Genomic DNA, 21917 nt, shown 5'->3' on the forward strand with positions numbered 1-21917 from the left:
ATGTGAATGAATCCTGCTAAGCTTTTTATATATTTATATTTCTATACACAGACATATATACAAACAAATCTATAGATTTAAGTCTATAATAATATATATTTATTTTATATATATATATTTATACACTTTTAAAATCTTAAAACAGTGCAATGATACATTTTTAAATGTATCATCAAAGCACATATAATCACATATTTGATCTATGATTATCAAATATATGATTATGAAAGGTGTTTTTCATAGGATCATATAATTGTAGAGTTGGAAGGAATCCGAGGGTCATCTAGTCCAACCCTCTGCAATGCAGGAATCTCAGCGAAAACATCCCTGGCAGAAGGCCATCCAATCTCTGCTTGAAAACCTCCTTTCCTTTCCCGCAACTTAAATCCAAGTTACAAGTTATGTTACTTACTGGTGGTTTGGACAGGTCAGAAATTGGCCTTGCACAGCCAACCCTTGCTCTCTTTCCCAAACGGGTTCTGGGCATGAATAAGCTAAGAAAAGGGTAATAGTGGAATGATTCCGGCTTGTTCAGGCATTTTTCTCAAGGGTCCACGCAGCCCTGTACTCTGGGACTCAGCTGCACAGCTGCAAACAAAACATTTTAAATGTGTTGCAAAGTGCAATATACAAACGTGACACCAGATGACGGTAGGGAGCTATGCAAAACCCATTGTATTTTTCAAAACGTTAAAAAAAATCACATATGTGTGGAATCTACCCCGGGATTCATTTCATTTATAAGACCCTAAAAGGCATATCCAGTGGGCGATGCATTGGTTCCTTCCAAATGCCATCCAGTTTCCTCCTTGTCATTCCTCGCAAGGGGAAGCAAAAGAAAGCACGCTGGCGAACAGGCCAGTTACCGAGGAAGCAGGGCAGGCAAAACGGCTTGGGCCACCTTCGTCTTAAAAACAGCGACCGCTCCTCAGTAAACGGGTTTTGTAATGAAGGCGTTTGTACGCGCAGCTTCCAGGGCCTGCTGCCTCGAGCGGAACCTCGGCTGAGCGGCCGGCGTTGCGGACCGGAGGACTAAAGTGGTGGGCACGGGGATGGGGAGTGCGCAGGCGCCGTGAGCCCAGTGACGCGTCCTGCCCTTTACTGCTGCCCAGGCGTTGCCGGCAGACACGCGAACATGGCGGCCTTTTCAGGTACGTGGAGAAGCTTGGGGGAAATGGGGAGGCGGGAGGAAGAACGGCAGCTTGGGGGGGGGGGGCGAGTTGCCTGCCTCTGGGTTCCGCTTGGACTCCAAAGCTTTAGCCCCCCCCCCGGATTCCGGGGAGCCCCTTCATTCCTGTAAGAGCCAGTCCTCTTTCGACCCAGAAAGGTTGGGATCCAGCTGGATCCCAAATGGAAGGGAACACCTGTCTTGGCCTCGGTGGAAAGGATCCAGGGGTCTTCGTAGACACTGCAAGCTGGACGTGAGCAAAACAGCAAAAGAAAATAAAAGCTAAGACTATATATATTTTTATTAAATTTTCTATTTTACAATTTAATATATAATTTTTTAATTTTCCATTTAATATTATACATTGACATCATCATTATCGGCTTTACCGCTTTGGCTCTTTAGAGCCTATCGACTTCCTTCCCTCCTGCCTCATGGCTTTCAAAATTAACCTTTATATCACTGCATTTTGAACGTTTTCCAATTCTAATTACACTCATTACAAATTAGCTCAAAATTTAAATAAAAATAGAAAGATAGAAAATTTCTCATGACAAGTCTTCAGACAACCCTGTTAGTGATGTTAATTGCTTACAGTAATCTTTAGTATAAATTTACTCCAGTCCTTTTGGAATACTTGATCATGCTGGTTTCGGATTTTACAATTTAAAGTACTCGTTTATATATCCTTAAGATATCAATGACTTCCCTGCTTCTCTTTCCATGGTTCATTTTACATATACTAAATCCCTGCATATTTTACAAAAACTATACCATTCAGTATTCCATTATTACATCCATCAACACTTACTTACACGGTTGAATTTATCTTAATGCTGCCAGCATGAAAACACTGAAAAGGCTAATGCTATTCTAGGCAGCATCAACAGAAGTCTAGGGCCCAGGTTGAAGGAAAGGAATAGTCCTGCTCGACCCTTGGCCAGACCACACCTGGAGTGCCGTGTCCAGTTCTGGGCACCACAGTTTAAGACGGGTGTTGACAAGCTGGAATGTGTGCAGAGGGCGGCGACCAAGAGGATCAAGGGTCTGGAAACCAAGCCTTATGAGGAACAGTTGAGGGAGCTGGATATATTTAGTGTGGAAAAGAGGAGATATGGTAGCCGTTGTCAAACATCTCAAAGGCTGTCACATGAAAGATGGAGCAAGCTTGTCTTCTGCTCCGGGGGGGTAGGACCCAAAGCAATGAATTCAAGTTACAAGGAAATAGTTCTGCCTGGTGTTTAGTCAGAATCTTTCTGGCTATAAGAGCTGCGTGACAGTGGAGCAAACACCCATGAGAGGTGGGGGACTCTCCTGCCTTAGAGGTTTTTAAGCAGAGGTTGGGTGACCATCTGTCTTGAGTTCTTTAGTGGAGATTGCTACATTTCAGGGGATTGGACTAGACAAGCCTCAGGGTCCCTTACAACTCTATGATTCTATGCATGTTTACATAGGAGTAAGTCTCACTGCATATAATTCTCCTTTCTTTTCAGTATATATACTTAGGATTTGCTGTGTTTCTTCTTCTTTTCGTTATTGCATTTATATAGTTTGACTTTTCCTTCAAGAAGCTCAAGGTGGCATACATGGTTCTCCTACCTGTTTTCCCCCTCGTAACAGGGGACTGCTAACACTTCTCTTTGTTTAATTTTCTTGCAGAGATGGGTGTGATGCCAGAAATTGCTCAAGCTGTGGAAGAGATGGACTGGTTGTAAGTATGACACACACACACCCATTTATGTGTAGCCTTCCAGGGTTGTAATCAATAATACTGCAAATGGTTCTTCTGGAAATCTTGCCATGTTTCAATGGAAATTACTTATGATAGTGAAGTTACCATGCTTGTGTGGTGAATACCTGTGAATAACTTCTGCTGAAAAACTGGTGTTTGAATCAAGCACCAACTATACAAAAACAAGTAATCTGATTCAGATTGTAAAATGCATGTACAAAGCTAATTTTTGTATTGCAGTTCTTGTATCACAGCACTGTGCAAATCAAGAGCAGGGGTTTCCCCTGCAACATTCTTGTTTTTCTTTTATGAACACCCTGATAAATGCCACATTGTTACAGCTTGGACTTTGTTATCCTTTTCTTGTAGGCTTCCTACAGATATCCAAGCAGAGTCCATCCCGTTAATTTTAGGAGGTGGTGATGTACTTATGGTATGTATATTTGTAAACACAGAAGCCATTCTGACTTGTATGCAATATATAAATTAAAATAAAATAATATTGCCACAGTCTGTCTTATAGATAGCAATGTTCTGTCTGTCTTATAGATAGCATTGTTCCCTATGATCCTCATTATTTGTGCAGCACTATGATAATCATGCTTACTCAGAAGTAATGTGCACATGGAGAAGGAAGGTTGCTAGAAGACAGTGCATAAAATCAAATCCCTTTTGAAATTACTGCTCTTCATTCTGTATGTATGTGACACATTATGCCTTAGCTGCTACTCTTGATACCCACATAGAACAGACTGTATGTTTGAGTATTATTTTATTATTCAATAAATATGGGGGAGAGTTCTCCCAGTATTTTAATAACACAAAGGGATTAAACCTGTGATTTAATTGCTGTACATGTAACCATTGTGTCTTAATTTTCTTATCAAATCTCATTTCTACACAGGCTGCAGAAACTGGGAGTGGGAAAACTGGTGTAAGTGAAATTTACGTTCTTAACTATAAAACAATTTTTGGATATACGTTCAGGTTGTGGACAGTTTTATCTTAAGTTTAAAGCACTCCATTAAATAGCAATAGATCCTGAAAGTTTTGTTAGCATGGTGACCTAGAGTACTCAGAAACTGAACATTTGTTTTTCCTTTGTTTAATCATAAGCAATTTGAAACCAGAGTCTAGAAGAAAACAATTGGTTCAGATTGTATAATTTAAATAAGCAACTTCATATTTCAGGCATTCAGCATCCCAGTTATTCAGATTGTTTATGAAACTCTTAAGGACCAACAGGAAGGCAAAAAAGGAAAAACCACTATAAAAACTGGTGGAGGAGGTAAGCCTTTTTCTAAAACATTCACTGTCCCAATACCTGAAAACTGATGCAAGTTGAATTTTATAATCATAGTTTGCTTGTATATTTGAAACTGTGCCAATGGTAGGCAAGTTGAATGCATAATCTACAAAAATAGCTGTATTTTTGAACTAAATATCATTTTTGGAAACTTCTGCTATGTTGATTGCCTCCTATATTCCTTCCCTGTTTTAGCTTCATGTGATAGTCACTCAGTTAAAGAGGATAACTGGCAACTTTAATTCTAAATAAAAATAATACAGTAATCAATAAATAGAATTGCAGTCAGTGGAATTAATATTTTTAATATCACAATTTTATTTCCATTGTGATATCAGTAATCTGTGTAGTATGTAAATCCCAGTGGTTTGAATCTAGGGATATTTTATATGAAGACACCTGCCAAACATGCTGTAATTGTTCAACAAATAGAATTGTGGTGTCTTACCACTTCATAGTACTATATGGCATAGCTGTTTTTTCTTCTTCTTCTCAACAGTGCTCAACAAATGGCAAATGAATCCATATGACAGAGGATCTGCTTTTGGTAAGTTTGATACTAACTTTTCTAGCAATGAAACAGTAACTAGCTGAAAATCAAGCCCAAAACTTAGGTACGTTTCACCACCATGGCTTGGGTCTGAGTTAAGATGATCTGAAAATCCTCTGTTTGTCTTTCTGATCTTTAGAGGAATGACAGCACATATAACCAAATTAAATTTTCCCCATTGATGTCACTAGAGAAACTCAACTATTGTTTATTATTATTATTATTATTATTATTTGAATTCCAACAGTATGTATAAGCATAGCAGATTGGACATGGAGTACATATTCCTCTAGGTCTTAGCACTTACACCAAAAGAGGAGATCTTCATGTGATATGAAGATGCCATTGCAGATTTTAAAACTGTTCAAAGATCATGAGAGGGTGATAGGTTGAGTCTTTGGAGTTGTAATTTGCTTAATGTCTACAAAATGTTACCATGCAAGTTTTTTTGAGGGGGGTTGAAAGTGGGTGTAGTAGTAGTTGCTGTTTTTAAACTTGTTTGCTACAGTTTTTACTTCTGAGCTACTTTCAGTGGAATCAAAACATTTGATAGAACAGCTTTGAAGGATGTATTTGATTCTTGTCAGATGATGCTTTAACTTTGTCAACACAAGGACATAATTACACATATCCATAGCTTCGTTGTTTTTCTTACGAGAGTTTGTACACAGCTATTTTTTGCAATGTTTGCTGTCTTCACATAAAGCTGGTATTTTGTATCTGCGACTGTAAGAGGTCTTTGGGGTTTTCAGATGTGTCCTTTCTGTTGTTCAGCTATTGGGTCTGATGGTCTGTGCTGCCAAAGCAGGGAAATCAAAGAATGGCATGGATGCCGATCAACAAAAGGCGTGACTAAAGGTACCAAAAACTACATCAGTGTTTGTGTGCATATGTAAAGTTCATTTTTGAAATAAGAATGCCCTGAATAAACATTTACTTTCTTGTCTGCCTTCAGAATACTGACTACAGATTCAGGCATTTTTACATGGTAGCCAATTGGCTACTTCATTTTGAGAATAAAAGAACTTTTTGTTTGTGCCAGTTGGAATGATTATTTTTAATATTACGTCAAATATATCTCTTCTTTATCGAAAAGTTAGCGAAGCTGAAATTAGTTACATGTAAATGTTTCTAAAATGTTCTAGGGAAATATTATTATGAAGTATCCTGTCGTGACCAGGGTTTATGCAGAGTCGGGTGGTCCTCTATGCAAGCGTCATTAGATTTGGGTGAGTATTTACACAAGGAACTATGCTGAAATCTAGGTTACCTGCTAGCAGTCACTGATTCTTCTTGCTCATTAAGGGCATCCCTTCTTATTGCAACGAAATAACTACAATGCTGGGGTGTGGGATTCTCTGCTCAAGCTTAGAAATCAGGCTAAAGGACATAAGATTTCATTAAAAAATATTGTTATGTTCATTCCATAAAATAATCTAAAACTGATCATCTGCAGAGCTGCACCAAATTTTGACATTCAAATATTTAGGGGACACGGAATATGCTTTCCTATGCAGGCATACTACCTTAATAATATTGCCTGCCATTTTTGCAGATCTGATATGTGGCTGCTTTAGTACCATTCTCAGCCTTTGTTTTACTTATGTGACCATCTGATCAGGGATCAGTAATAACTGTGGCAACATCACAGCAACTTCAGTCAGATTTTAATACCTGATCTAACAGAGTAAGCAAAGCCTGCTCGTCGTTCTTACTCTGAATTGCGGTTTTTCTTGTCTCCCAGCACTTCATAGCAAGATTTTTTGTTTTGCATTACTTACGCATCACTAGTTGTGGTAGAATGTGGGTGTGCATCCCCATACACACTCTTCTGCAAGTAATCAACTGTGTAGCACTGGACCGGTGAGAGACTGGCAGCCTTGTTGCCCTTTTGCCAGGGATCTGTTCCTCACTTCTCTCCAGCAGAAGAGGTGCAGAATATTACTGGGGAAAGAAGCTGCTTTCATGGAGGGTTCAGAAACCTCTCCCAGTTTCGGTGTTATGCTCATCAGTAGTGCACAGTTTAAAGAACTTTTGTTGTCCTTTTCTCAAAGGTTTTTTTTTTAAAGAGGACAGCAAATTTCTAGTGTGACAGCAATCCAAAAAGTATATGGTCTGCTGCATTATAGCATGGTCGCTGCTGTGCTATGAACCCTCAAAAAAAATTATTTTAATTTTTTTGCTTATCTTCCAAAAGTATAGTTAGGAGATAGTGGAGAACTGTTTGATTCTAATATTTAAAGAAATAATTTATATTGTTTTATGATTTGTTGTTGTTGTTGTTAGGTACTGACAAGTTTGGCTTTGGCTATGGTGGAACTGGAAAGAAATCCCATAACAAACAGTTTGATAGTTATGGGGAGGTATGTTTTTCTTTTTCCATTTTACCAAAGAATAGAATGATTAAATGTTGTGGTGAACCAACAATGAAATACATAAATGTAGGTTAAATTCATGTAGCTCTCCAAGGGAGGAAAGTACACATGCTTTTAACAGAAATGTGCATGGTGATGTTTGGTTCAATGAGCATTAATTTTCTGTGGAGTATAACTGTTGGACTTTAGCTAACTTGGACAGGGCATGTACTAGTCATGAGAATAGCCTACCCATTGTAATTGTTAGCGACAACACCCTGAATTGGGTTGGTTGTATGCATTCAGTTCTGACATTCCAGTGGAAATGTTACATTTGGAGTGTTTGCAGTGATAAGCTGAAATGGAAATCCTTGCTATGGCATCATATGCTCATGTTTGTTTCATTGGAGAAGCCACTGAGTGTCAGCTGCAGCAGTGAGACTTTTCTGGTGGCTACCAGTTGCCCAAATAGTCGTGTATGGTTTTGCTTCCCCTGAAAGTCCATCATTCCCAACTAATTTACACAAACTATCTAGAGGTCTTCAGAAGTTGCGTTATCCATTTTAAACCTCCTCCTTGGTGTGGGTTGGAAACTGGCGGGTACTGGTATTCTTCAAGTTTATTTTACGCCTCCAACAAAATTCAGTATTTATAATTAGAGATACTTTATTTCACTTTATGTCCACCTTCTAAAATGATAAGGTGGCCAACAATAATTAAAACAAGCATGCCTGAGGGTGGAACTAATAGCTTTGATGGCAGTAGCAGTTCTGTCTTCATTACAATATAACTGATAAAATTTGTTCTATTGAGTTGATTTTTTAATATTTATGAATAATACTTTTGTGTGATCCATAACTCTTTACAAAAGGCTTGGATCCAGTGAAGTGCTGTTGGAAGGGAGTTGGTGGAAGGAGACTTTTCTGTTCCTCTTACCCAGGAGCACACCCCCCTCAAAACGAAAACACTTCTCCGGAGAATTGGGGGAGCATCCTGAATGGAATGAGCTGTGGTGATTCAGAATGAGGTCTGCTGAAAATAGGGCAGAGGCACCTTCAGTGAGCAGAGGGGAGCTCCTGCTCACAGAATGTGCCTCCACTCAATTTTCAGTGACCTTCACCTCTTCTGGGCACAGCCTTTCTTTTCAGGATATAGATACAGGGAGGAGGCTGGCCGAGCGACCAGAAGCAGGAAAATCTCCTCCTACCAATGCACTCCTGCACTTTCCAGTATCCAAGCCAAAACTATTTAAGCCATTGTGATAAGTACACAATGTACTCCATACAACTGCTGATGCTTTATATTTCTGTAAAACATACTACTTTCAATCAACCTCCTTAATTTTATTATCATTATTATTTCTTTTGGTAGGAATTCACTATGCATGACACAATCGGCTGTTATGCAGATGTTGATAAAGGGCAAATCATGTTCTCCAAAAATGGTAAGCGGTCTACTTCCCTCCCCCCATTTAAGTAATGGGTTAGATTCATTTAAAAAATCAACATAATGCTTTATTTCCCCCCAGGCAAGGACCTTGGACTTGCGTTTGAAATCCCACAGCACTTAAAGAACCAAGCACTCTTTGCAGCCTGTGTCCTCAAGGTAATTTCTGACTTTTTCCAAAGCACACGAGACTCATTCTAACTGATTAAAAAAAGATGCATACTCTGCTTCTATCATGCTGGACCCTCCTTCCGTTTTATCAAGCGTTGCTTATGGAACTTCAAGAAGTTCCATGTGGCACAATGAGAAAGGTGCTGCTGGAAAGTTCAGGTCCTAAGCTTCTATGGAACTAGCGACAGAGCTTTTTTGGATCCAGGGCCTTGGGTAATGTCAGCGTGCTGGCAAAAAATACTTTTCTATTTCAAGTAGGCTGTCAGTGTTTAAAGATGAAACCTGCCTTACTGATGCTCTAAACAGGTGAACCGCTTTTCCTTAAAGAGCTAGTTTTAACACCTCACCTTTAACTTGCAGCAAACATCCCGTGACTTTTCTATAAATTCCCATTGACAATCCTTACGCAAGCTTTTATGTTGTGTGTATTCTTTTAGAACGCTGAATTGAAATTCAACTTCGGCGAAGAAGACTTTAAATTTCCACCCAAAGACGGCTTTGTTGCTCTTGATAAGGCTCCCGAGGGCAACTCTGTGAAATCCCAGCATGCAGGTACACTTGGGGGGATGCTCAGGTGTAGGAGCTGCCATAAGAAAAATGTCATATCACATAAAGTTAAAAGCTAAAAAATATGTGTCCAGTCGTCAGCTCAGTACTAAGGGAACTTTCTCAACATTTCCTATTTCAGGAAGTGCGCAAGTAGCACAAACAAAGAATCAGCCGAACGCTCCCAAAGCCTTGATTGTGGAACCTTCCAGGGAACTGGCAGAGCAAACGCTGAACAATGTGAAACAATTCAAAAAATACGTGGATAATCCTAAATTAAGGTACAATGAAATTGGGACTGGGGGAAATTGGGACAGTGGGTGCCGCTGAAATCCCCATGATTCCATACACAATCATGCTCTTCTCTTACTCTGGTTGGATAAGATGATTTCACAGCACGAAATGTAATTTAATGTATGTTGTTTTCAGGGAACTTCTAATTATTGGTGGAGTTGCTGCAAGAGAACAACTTTCTGTATTGGAACAAGGGGTAAGTTTTAATTGCTCTTAGTTTGCATTATATCTACAAACATATCTATCTCTTTTTTAAAAAAACGGGTGCACAGATGAACTCTAGTGAAGAGTGTATTTTTTTAAAAAAATGAATGGCCTTTCCATTGCACGATGTCTATGGAAACACAAAAGATTGTGTTTTGGTATTATTTTGATTGGTGAATTGTTTATTGAAGTGGAAAGTGCTTTGTGACTGTGTGTGGTGCAAAGTAGTCTATATTTTTTGGGAGTAAATAAAAGCAACATAAAACTGCTTTAAAGCAGTTAAGAGTCTGGAAGGCTCTATGTACAGGTAATGCCTCTCTTGCAATATTTGTATAGACCTTTAAAAAGACCATAAAAGTTTTATCTAAGCAATAATTTCAGTGTGTACACAGTGTATTTCAGACATAATCTAAAATGGTTGAAAGAGAAATACTTCTTTAGGCTACGTTCCAAATGTTAGTGTTTTCATATTTTGGCATGAACACAGTGTACTATTACACTATTTACATTTTACAGGTAGACATAGTTGTGGGAACTCCTGGAAGACTAGACGATCTCGTGTCAACCGGAAAACTGACTTTATCGCAAGTTAGGTTCCTGGTTCTTGATGAGGCTGTAAGTGTATAGAACTTCTTTTTTGAATAGCATATTTGAAAAAGTTATATACAACACTGATGAATTACCCCTCTTTCTGGGAGCCTTCTCCCAAAATATGTGAGGCTTGTTGGCCTTCCAGGGAACAGCAGTGTTGAGGAATTGTCGAAAATTCCTTCCCTGACAGAAGGGAAGAAACATCAGTTGGATGCCAACCCTCAGCCAGCGCTGTGGCTTATGCTTGGGACTCTGGTCTATGTGACTTGTTGGCAAATGCATGGGGCAGACAAGCTCTTGAAAGTTGGGACCCTGCGTGTCCTTACAAGATCCCGTGACTCAAAATAGCCTAGTATGCCTCCAACTACCATTGGTTTTCTGAGCCCCTTCTAATCTGACACTCAAGTCACCTTAGAGACCAACTAAGTTTGTTATTGGTATGAGCTTTCGTGTGCATGTACACTTCTTCAGATTCTTGGTATCTGAAGAAGTGTGTATGCACACAAAAGCTCATACCAATAACAAACTTAGTTGGTCTTTTTGGTGCTACTGGAAGGATTTTTTTTATTTTGTTTCAACTGCCGCTGACCAACACAGCTACCTACCTGTAACTGACTCTCAAAGTGAGTGCAGAACAAATAAGAGAATTGCAACTGGTCAGTGGATGACTTCCATCTGCCCCTGTTCACATTTTCATCTGTCAAAATACCTTCATAGCCATTCTAACCAGAGGAGGAGTTGATGGGTTTAGCGAACCCCTGTAATTAGTCAGGAGGACTGTTCGTTGAATAGTTGGATCTACTACATACTTTTATTTCAGCTTTAAAACGTGGGTAAAATACCTTAATGAGACTGTGTAATACTCTTTTTGTACAGGATGGCCTTCTCAGCCAGGGGTATTCCGATTTCATAAACAGAATTCATTCTCAGATTCCTCAGATAACTTCAGATGGGAAGAGGCTGCAGGTAAGAGGTTTGCTTTAAGGTTTCCTAGTTGACCTTTCCCCAAAACTTAGCATAGCTGTTGTATGTACCAAATGTTGTTTGCTCAAGCTTCACCATCTCTAAGGAAACCTAATAACTGCACAACGTTTTCTGAGCCACTAGGAACTAGGAATTTGCACAATTTAGTTTCTATTGCTCTAGCTGAAATAATATATTTCATAATAAAATAGTGTGAAGGGTCAACAAAAACTGAGAACACTTCCAAGTGTCTACTCAGATTGATGGTGTCCTCAGGTTCCTGCTGTTTGGCAGTGCATGAAAAGCAAAAGCAAGGAAAGTAACGCTAGCAAGAAATTGATCCATACTTCCGGAAGAAATAGGATTGTTGAGAAGCCTTGCTGGCTTCTTCCTTCTCTTTCTTTTCTTTCTGTCTCATACTCAAGCACCACAAAGCTAACCTTTATGGATGGAAGACTTTACACACACACAGTATGCAATAACAAGATTTTGCATTTACTCATTTATTTGTCTGCATTTCAGTGGAGCATAATACATCAATGTCCCAGTGTTGTTCTTAAGCATCCATGTACCTTACAATGACTTGTCTAGGCATTCTGCCAAATGCCTGAGTTCTTAATGTGAAGATTTCCCATACGTCACTCCCACTTCACCAGATATAAATGGCTGAGTAGCTTATGCTTCTGCCAGTACTTGTCTTGACTAAAAGAGATTTATTTTGTAAATTTTACAGATTGACAGAAGTAGAGAACTGTAAGCACAGAGGGGCTTGTGACATGTGCAAGCAACAGTAAAGGTCTTTACCCTTTTCATCTCTGCTTGTTTGTTGTTGTTTCTAGGTGATTGTGTGTTCTGCAACTCTGCATTCGTTTGATGTGAAGAAATTATCTGAAAAGATCATGCACTTCCCCACTTGGGTAGATTTGAAAGGAGAGGATTCTGTCCCGGATACAGTGCACCATGTTGTTGTCCCTGTAAATCCCAAAAATGACAAATACTGGGAAAAGATTGGTAAAAATCACATCAGGGTAAGTAGTACAAAATATATTGGAATAGACAGAATTTTTAAAATAAAAAAATTCCTTCCAGTAGCACCTTAAAGACCAACTAAGTTAGTTCTTGGTATGAGCTTTCGTGTGCATGCACACTTCTTCAGATACTACTGCTACTGGAAGGATTTTTTTTTATTTTGACTATGGCAGACCAACACGGCTACCTATCTGTAACTAGAATTTTTAAAGATTCCGGAATATGGTTTCAAGGTGCACACAAACATTTAAGTTGGAATTGTGGAATAAAGGACAAAAGAAATGGGATTCCATAACTCAGATTATGAATGTTAAGAACATTGTTGTGAAATGCCTGTTTCAGCTTGAAATGTAGTTCAGGAACTTAAAACTCATTGGACATATTGTAGGATGTGTGGTGGGCCTTGCAACCTTTTTATTTTACTGTAATAATGTCCTATTTCCTTACTGAGGTTGGGAGGTTTGGTGTGGACTCCTCTCACATCCAAATCTCCCTGTGGCTGATCCTCAAATAAAATGTGTTGGAGGGGATTATTGGATTGTTCTTGTTTTTATTATGTATTTTGTGGGGGGGGGGGGTTGTTGTGAACAATTTTGAGACCTGGATGCCTATGTTTGGCTGCATCATTTCGATCTCAACCTTAAGATTGGGCTACAAAGCCATGTGGCTGCAGATAACTGTTTTTAATGATTACTTAACAGTGAAATATAAATGACTGTGTGCTTTCTGCAGCCCTGCATTCTTTTGCATTAGCTCTGAATGCCTTTGGTCACTTTTAACATTTCAAATTTTACTTTTCAGACTGATGAGGTGCATGCAAAGGACAATACAAGACCTGGTACTAATTCTGCAGGTAACCAATCATTTGGTACACACATAGCTCAGTTGGTTAGAGCGTGATGCTGATAACACCAAGGTTGCAGGTTCGATCCCCATAAGGGAAAGCTGCATATTCCTGCTTTGCAGGGGGTTGGACTAGATGATCATCAGGGTCCCTTCCAACTCTGATGCTTTTGTATTTGTAGAAGCCAATGGCTTTAGCAGAGTTCTTCAGTAAAGGAGAAGCTGCATGAATCAATAAAGCAACATCACTTTATTTCAGTACTAAGATCTTGTTACAGTTAACCAAAGCAAGGGGCTGAATCTTTGTATAGTAACATAAAAAAATTCTCACAAGATAAGACTCACCAAATGGAAAATGTTAATACCTTTTATCTAGCATTTCTTAATTAAGTTTTAGAACATAGTTGAAATCTATGGCTATCATTCTAGAAGGATGAGTTGCCTGAATTCAATGTTGTACATGGTGTCAGAATAAACTGTCATTTTTCAGTGCATGCTTAATACACTGTGTAGGAATAATTTATCTTCTTCTTTAGAAATGTGGTCAGAAGCGATTAAGATTTTAAAAGGAGAATACACTGTCCGGGCCATTAAGGAACACAAGATGGATCAAGCAATAATCTTCTGCAGAACCAAGATAGATTGTGATAACATGGAGCAATACTTCATGCAGCAAGGAGGAGGTAGTAATTTCATGCCTGTTAGTCTTCATTTTGTCTATTTGCAAGGTGATACCAGTTTGCAGATCTTTCCTCCAGGTTTGATTGATTGGTTCCAAATGGTAGTTTTTCATCCTGGATATTTTCCATAATGGTTAGATTTCCTCCTGTTTCTGCTGTGTACATGTAACGCCTTCTCAAAGAACTAGAGGTGGTTGGTGGTATAGCTCAGTTACAGCTCTGTAAAAAAAACACTCCCTCACAGCAATGAACTACCTTGAAGATACTTTTTTAAAGTTTTCCTTAATTAAGCTAACTTGCCCATAAAATCTCCGTACGTGGTTACTCTCCTCTGTTAATTTGCATGGCAGTGGAGGAAGTCTGCAGCTAGAATTGTTGCATGTTCCTTTGGATGGCAGCTTAGTTTGGTCAGCTATTTATAAATTTGTGCAGTTTCCTATTTTCTGTTTTTCTATTTTATTTCATAATGCCCACTTCACACAACACAGTGTACCAAACTTTGACTTGCAGAGGCGCTGCTTTTCTGATCCTTTTGCTGCCAAGTTTGGCTTAGTGTGTCATACAAAACCATCATGAAAACTGCCATCTAATACAAAGGTTGTATAAAGATATTTTTTTAAAGACTAAAACAAAGAAAGAAATTCCACCTGTCCCCCAGTGCAAGCTGTCTGTTTTAAATCTGGTGCCACATCACGTTTGCTTTAAGATAAAGCTCTCTTTCATACTTCTTCCTAACTAGCATAACTAGCAATGAGAGTCCTAATATACTGGTTTTGTTTGGTTTTAAGGTCCAGATAAGAAAGGACATCAGTTCTCATGTGTCTGCTTGCATGGTGACAGAAAGCCTCATGAAAGAAAACAGAATTTGGAGCGCTTTAAGGTAATGGTTAGGGCTGTGATGTTGAATAGGCTAACCCAGTAAAGCATTATTTGTTCAAGGGGGGATTTTAAATGGTGAGGCTATGAGATACAGCTTTTTATTAGGGAAAAGAAAGGAAAGATATCCTTCTAAGCACAAATAGTAGTTGTGTTTCTTCCTATTAAATTGCAACTTGAACTTCTTTCAGTCATTGTTGTTGTTGTTGTTGTTGTTCAGTCTTTTAAAATGGCATCTTATTTAAGGGTTATTTAATATGCCAATCTGTTTCAGTTCATTTGGTAAAAAGGAAGTAATCAGCTAGAAAAAGGGTGAACAGGTCTAGTAATTACATGTAACCTTAGATCATTTATTATTTATTTATTTTATACAGCAGTATAAACAATACAGTCATCGTAATTGGGAAAATACAAAAATCTCAATAATGCATGGTTCGTTCATTCTTAGTTCGTTTAGCTTCAGAGCTAATGAAAAGAGAGCAAAAACAAACCGCAAATGATACAAATCAGTCATCATTATTGGGAAAACCAAAAATCAGTAATCATGGATAATTAGTTCTGGGGATCCTTAAAGAAAAGAGGGAGCCAAAAACAGAGACAGGAGATGTAAAGATAAAGGAAGAGGAGAGAACAAATAGATTACTGTTCAAATTGTTCCTAGGATTGCATGTGGCTGAACTGTTACCTAAGATTTTATACCCTATTTTTCTTTTCCTCTTTCCCTTTTGGTAAAGCTGCAGCAAAGTTTTGGGCTTCCTTAAAAACCCATATCCACTGACACAGCCACTCAATAATACTAGTATACTTTACAATCAGTGCAGACAGTGAAGCCCCATTGAATCCTAAGCAGTGAGTCTGAAGCATCTGTGTATTATCTACCAAGACTACTGTGGTTGGTCTGAGCAGTCACCATTACTTCTGTTCAGGAACTGCAAACCCACAGGGGCCCATATTGCTCCCATATCTGGTCATAGTCCGGTGGCAGCTTCTGCAGTAGGCTAAACATTAGGATTCCTGGTACAAAAAGATAAGGACAGTGTTGTCAGTAGTGTGGTTTGGGGAGAGTGGGTTATATTCTATGATTCCATGAGCAGAACTCTACACAGGAAAGGGTGGTCCTGGTATTGTCAATAGGAGGAAACTTTTACTTATTTTCACTAGTTTGCCATCTCCCTGCTCCCCAACCCCCCAAAGAAATCTCCAGAGGGCAAGGGGACACTCAGGAATTGGATTGGAAGTGGTGTGTGTGTGTGTGTGTGAGAGAGAGAGAGAGAGACCAACCAACCATTCAACAAACAAACAAAACAGCTCCCCTGTTAACAATCCCATTTGATCAAAGGCCCTTCCATTCATAGAAGCACTAAATTTGTGCGCAGACAGGCACCTCTTTCTCCGACCCCGTGTCTTTCATTTGAATGTGTCTTTTAGTTGTAGGTGATGCCTTGCCTTTAAACTGAAATAGTTATATGTGAATGAACTTAAAATACATGGCTGTTTAACAAACTTCTCTGTTTAGAAAGGAGATGTCAGATTCTTGATCTGCACTGACGTTGCCGCTAGAGGAATTGATATCTCTGGTGTTCCTTATGGTAAGAACTGAAAACGCTCACTAGCAAGTAGCTATTTGTTGATGGCAAATCTGAACGCCTATTTATTCCTCTCTCTTTGATGTCATGTAAAAAAAGGGGGGGGCTCAAACCCATTTTCAGGTAAACATTCACAAATCCCATAGAATTCAGTGGGAGAGTTGGGCACAGGCTGATTCTTTCACATTAAAATCAGCAAAACTTAAAAATGCTTAACTTGGAAGAAGGGCTGTATTTCAATGATAGAGAACCTGTTTTTCCTGAAAAAGGTACTAGGTTTAATCACAGGATCTCTAGATAGAGCTGGAGAAAACTTTTCTGAAGTCCTGAGGGGCTGCTTCCAGTCAACGGATGTAGATGAATTCGCTGTCTGATGCTCTTAGCCCTTCCTGGGTTACATTACACATATAAGGGAAAAGCCAAACAGGTGGGATAGAAAAACGTAATATGGGAAATGTATGGAGTTTTCCTTAATTTATCCATTTCACCTAAATAAATTGTGTACAAACGGGGTTTTTTTTAACAACTCAGTGTCTACTCTTTCTCCTTGATCAGTTATCAACGTCACACTTCCAGATGAAAAACAGAACTACGTTCATCGGATTGGCAGAGTGGGAAGAGCTGAACGGTATGCTTTCAAACCTTTCTTATCCCATTTTGTTCCTTTTATACTTGAGTCTATTAACTAAAATGTATGTGTGTTTCAGGATGGGTCTGGCTATTTCTCTTGTGGCAACAGAAAAAGAAAAGGTAAGTTCTACTTTCCCAAGAGGGAAATAGGGAATATACAGCAAATAAGATCTTTTCATCTTTTTACTGTCTGAATTTTGTGCACCTATATGCACTGTATATATCTAACCTTTCAGATCCAAAGTTGCCCCAGAGTGGCTGATAAAATCACAAAGAACAGTCCTCATAGCCATTAAGAATTTAGGCTTTCAATAGCACTTAACTCAAAGTCAAGTTAGAAATTTTGATACTGCTACCATTTTATTGGATGTTTTAAGGGGGGGGGGTTCCTTAATAATGCTTAAACGCTCGTGGGTTTTGCCTCCTAACATGTTGTTCAAACTTCTTACCTAGGTTTGGTATCACTCATGCCCCAGTCGAGGAAAAGGTTGCTATAACACTCGACTGAAGGATGAGGGTGGTTGCACCATTTGGTACAATGAGATGCAGGTAACTTTTTTCACTAGTACCGCTAAAAGCCCTTCTTTCTTCCTTTGCATTTCTAAAATCAGGCCAACTTGGGTTCATGGTAGATCTTTAAACTCCGGCCATTGGAATACTAGGCTCCCCAAGCTGTTTTAAGGTTTTAAATGCTAGTACTAACACCCGTGTACAACTTTTGCTAGCCTTTAATATTGCATGCAGTGGCAGAAGGTTGTGTTAAGACTATGTTTCTATTTGAGTGTGCCATCCTTAACTCCTAAAAGCTGGGGATGATCTTGCTTAAGTTTGAATTTTTTAATTATTATTTTTATTTGGTTTTACAAATTCATTCACTCTCAAAATCACAAATAATAATAAAATAAAAAGCACAAGATTATTTTGAATCTCTGGATTTCCTTCCTCCCCTCCATGGGTTCTTTATCTGCATACTATACGTCCTCCTAATTTTTCAGTTCTCCATCATATCCAAAGTCTGTGTAATGCTACAGGAGTTATTTAAGACCTGCTAAAGAATTCAAATGATTACAGTGGTCTGTAAGATATTGTGTGAATTTCTCCCATTCTTTACTGAAGTTTTGATCTTCCTGGTTTCTGATTTTCCCAGTGATTCTCACCATTCTCTGCATAGTTTAATAGTTTAGTCTGCCAGTCCACTCTGGTAGGGACCTTAAGTTTGAATTCCCATTGGGTAGCATCCAATTGTGTCTTCTCCTTCCCACTGCAGTCTCTCCCCTGTGCCCCCACCCCTCACCCCATTCTGCTGCAGAGGGAGTGGGCAGAATTTCCCTCGTTCAGCTTTGTTTGTTTATTTATTTATTTATTGAATTTATATACCACCCTATACCCGGAGGACATTGGATATCGCCCATTGATTTCAGCAGAGCTTACGTTCTTAGCCTCTTGACTGGATCATGCTTGGCATGAATAAAATGGTGTGCGTCACCCAACCATCTTAATCACATGGCCAGGTTTCTTAATGGAATTACATTCAGCAGCATTGCTTTTAGAGGCTAACATTGGATCATTAGTGGACTTCAAATGTGCATTTGCTTCCATGAAGAATCAAGAACCATCTTTGTGTTTTGTTTTTCTTTGTATTCTCTTCCCTTAGCTGCTGGGCGAGGTAGAAGAGCATCTGAATTGTACCATTTCGCAGGTTGAGCCAGATATAAAAGTCCCAGTAGATGATTTTGATGGTAAAGTCACCTATGGGAAAAGGAGAGCTGCTGGAGGTAAGTGAAGAATTATTGAACAGAAACCTTGCTGCATTTTGGAATAGGGAACTGGGTTTTCTGGTCGGTTGGAATCTATTCTTGCTTTTTTACTTTCCATTTTCTGTGGGTTATTATTCTGTGCACCCAGAATACTGCACATCCAGTGGAGCAGCAAGCTTGTTTTGAAACTTCAGATCTCCTAATGTGATTTGATAGCAGCATGTGGGTTTACTATTTCAGAAACATTGCTGACCACCACACAATCCTAAATCAGTTCTCTAGATTGCATCCATCAGGGGGCAAAGGGTCTTTTTTAACAAATAAGTATGATGGGAATAATCAATATTCTCTTGTAGCTCAACTGCAAGTAGGCAGGACAAGTGTAATTTAGACTTTGGTTCTTTTGGCAGGTGGATCCTATAAAGGCCATGTGGATATTTTGGCACCTACAGTACAAGAGTTGGCATCCCTGGAAAAGGAGGCACAGACATCTTTCCTGCACCTTGGTTACCTTCCCAATCAACTGTTTAGAACATTTTGATTTGGCGCCGAGGTGAGAGTTGGGTGTTAGGCTTCTAGCCTGGAAATGCGAAAATCCCTGTAGCAGTAGGACTCTGTTTGCATATACAAATCTTGCATGCCAAACAGTCTCTGAGAAATGTAAACCCTGATGAATTAGCTATTAGTATTGATCTAATAAAAACGGAACTCCTTAGAACTATATATTTGCGTGTTAATTGTTGTTGTTTTTCCTACCCTACCAAGATATATGCTTAGAATACCTGACATAAATGCAAGATCACTATTGATATATGTCAGATGTTGTTGGACTGCAACTCCCAGCATTCTTGACCATTGGTCATGCTGAAGGGAGCTGCATTCCAACCATGTCTGATTTGTATACAGTGGTACTTCGGGTTACATACGCTTCAGGTTACATACGCTTCAGGTTACACATTCCGCTAACCTAGAAATAGTGCTTCAGGTTAAGAACTTTGCTTCAGGATGAGAACAGAAATCGTGCAGCGGCAGCAGGAGGCCCCATTAGCTAAAGTGGTACCTCAGGTTAAGAACTGTTTCAGGTTAAGAACGGACCTCTGGAACGAATTAAGTACTTAACATGAGGTACCACTGTATATAGTGATTCTCTAAATCTTGAGATTTAAAAATGTCACCTGTAGCCCTTATTTTGTTTCCATAAATTTGCTGAAATCTTAAATCCTGCCATCTTGTAAATGGCTTTTTTTCCCCCCCAGCAAAAGTGCTGTGAATTATCAGATGCACTGATGTGGAAGTGGTTGCTTTACTTTAAAAATCTATCTCAAAGGATTTCGTTTAAATGCCATTGCTAGCTTAAGCTGAGAGCAGGGGTGCCAAAAAGGAGGATCTTAATGGAAGCACACACTGAAATTGAATTTTGAACAGTGCTCTTCAGATAAATAAGAGAAGTGAATGGAGCAAGTTGTGGCTACAATGAATCTATCATTTTAAGTGTTTCTCCAATGAGAACTTCAAGCAATATCTTACTTAGCTCACTGGGAGTCTATGTCTAGACCAGTGTTTCCCAACCGGTGTTCCGCGGCACACTAGTGTGCCGCGGAAAGTTGCCTTGTGTTCCGTGGGAGGGAGGCGGGCGAGTCGGGCGGCGAGAGGCGGGGCGGCGGTGGCAAGCACACGCGGGGCGGCGAGCGAGCTCCCTCCCACATCCCATCGCCAGCTCTGCACCAGGCGGTAGAGCTCGGCGAAGTCGCCGCGCTGGAAGGCCAGCAGCGCGCGCGCCTTGGCCAGGCTCTCGCCCGCCTGCGCCTCCAGGCACGGCGCCTTGGCGTCGAGCGGCAGCGAGCCCAGGAAGCGGCCCAGCCGGCCGGGGTCGCCCGCCTGCAGCAGCGCCTCGCACACGCACGAGACCTGCTCCGCCGAGAAGCGCGGCGAGCGCGGAGGATCGGGCGCGGCGGAGGCCAGCCCCGCGCTTGGAGAGGACGCAGCAGCCGTCACCAAACCCGATCCTCCTGCTCTGCCGCCGTCCTCTGGCTCTCGGCCGGGAGGAGCCTGCGGCGACGGGGCGGGCGCCGAAGTTGGCAGAAGTTGGCGCGCCTCCTCGGCAGCGCCTTCGTCCTCGTCCTCTTGCCTCTGCTCTCCTCCGGCGGCGGGGGTGCGCCGCCCTCCCCGGCCGGGGGGCTCGGCGGGGCCCACGGGGAAGGAGGCCATGTTCGCGGCGCGCGGGATCGCGGCCCCCCTCGCCCGCCTCCGGCCCGCTTCCCCCCCCCCCCGCGTGCTGCCGTAGCCGTGCGGGTCTCCTCCCCCTGCGCCGCCGTCCCCTTTCCACATCCTAGGAGCCGCGATCCGCCTTCCGCCCCCGGGCCGCAGCGCGGCTCCCAGCCCGGCTGGCCTCCGCCTCCTGGGACGCGCGCCCACCCCCACGACCCCCCAAACTTCGGAGCAACTCTCCAGACGCTTCTCCCCCGCCTCGGTCTCCCTCCTTTCCACTTCTCTTCCCCCCTTCCTTCCCTCTTTCTTTCTCTTTCTCTCCCACCCGCCTTTCCTTCTATTAACTTTCCTTTCCCCTTCCCATGTAGAACAGTCCCTGCAAATAAAAACCTAGCATATTTGGAAGAGGGATGCTAGCCTAACCATTACCTTCTATGCTGTTACTATTTTTTAATTTTTTTTTACATAAGTAAAAAGTGACCTTTCCCCATCTGGCATGGTGGTGTGCCTCGAGATTTTTTTCATGAAACAAGTGTGCCTTTGCCCAAAAAAGGTTGGGAAACACTGGTCTAGACTGTACCTCTTTAAACCTTAGGTAGGGTTCTTAGAACTTTCTGCTTCACAGTTTCTTCCACACAAATTCGAAGAAGTGTGAGCTTCAGCACTGACTTGTGTCTGAAGCACTTCAAGATAAAGACGTACCTGTGTTTCATTTTGTTGTTTCAAGTGAATATGCCATTTTTTCTGAGAGAAGACTCATTTCGCCCTCTGCTGCACATGACTTAAGTTCTACACTTGTGCTAAATGCATTTTTTTTTAATCTGGCATGAAAGCTGCACCAATAATTGATCCCTCTTAAAGTTGTACTTGGCTGGGCCAAAAATGGGACTCCAAAACATTCTTCTTCTACAGATTGAAAACTAAGCCTGCGAGAAACTGTGTGGCCCTTACAGAAGTGGATCTTGAACTCCAGTCTTTCCCAG

General features: G+C 40.7%; 1 protein-coding gene across 1 annotated transcript; it reads left to right on the forward strand.

The window, feature by feature from the left end:
• Positions 1 to 1053: 1053 nt before the first annotated feature.
• Positions 1054 to 19449, forward strand: DDX1 (DEAD-box helicase 1). Its single transcript, XM_083495579.1, has 26 exons — positions 1054 to 1151; positions 2828 to 2879; positions 3270 to 3333; positions 3805 to 3834; positions 4092 to 4188; positions 4706 to 4753; positions 5531 to 5614; positions 5902 to 5985; positions 7043 to 7119; positions 8482 to 8554; positions 8639 to 8715; positions 9165 to 9279; positions 9416 to 9554; positions 9703 to 9763; positions 10288 to 10386; positions 11239 to 11328; positions 12165 to 12353; positions 13156 to 13207; positions 13734 to 13880; positions 14666 to 14757; positions 16270 to 16342; positions 16895 to 16967; positions 17047 to 17089; positions 17423 to 17518; positions 18624 to 18744; positions 19137 to 19449. Exons 1-26 carry the CDS (start codon positions 1136 to 1138, stop codon positions 19265 to 19267), a joined length of 2223 nt encoding a protein of 740 aa, XP_083351705.1. The 5' UTR covers positions 1054 to 1135; the 3' UTR covers positions 19268 to 19449.
• Positions 19450 to 21917: the final 2468 nt, after the last annotated feature.

This window comes from Podarcis liolepis (assembly GCF_965112155.1).
Source record: "Podarcis liolepis genome assembly, chromosome: 3".
Taxonomy (NCBI): domain Eukaryota; kingdom Metazoa; phylum Chordata; class Lepidosauria; order Squamata; family Lacertidae; genus Podarcis; species Podarcis liolepis.

Excerpts from the sequence above, each read along its gene's own strand:
- DDX1 (XM_083495579.1), top strand. Across the intron at positions 2,880-3,269 it reads GTGGAAGAGATGGACTGGTT|GCTTCCTACAGATATCCAAG; the intron begins GTAAGTATGACA and ends CTTTTCTTGTAG. Across the intron at positions 9,280-9,415 it reads TGTGAAATCCCAGCATGCAG|GAAGTGCGCAAGTAGCACAA; the intron begins GTACACTTGGGG and ends TTCCTATTTCAG.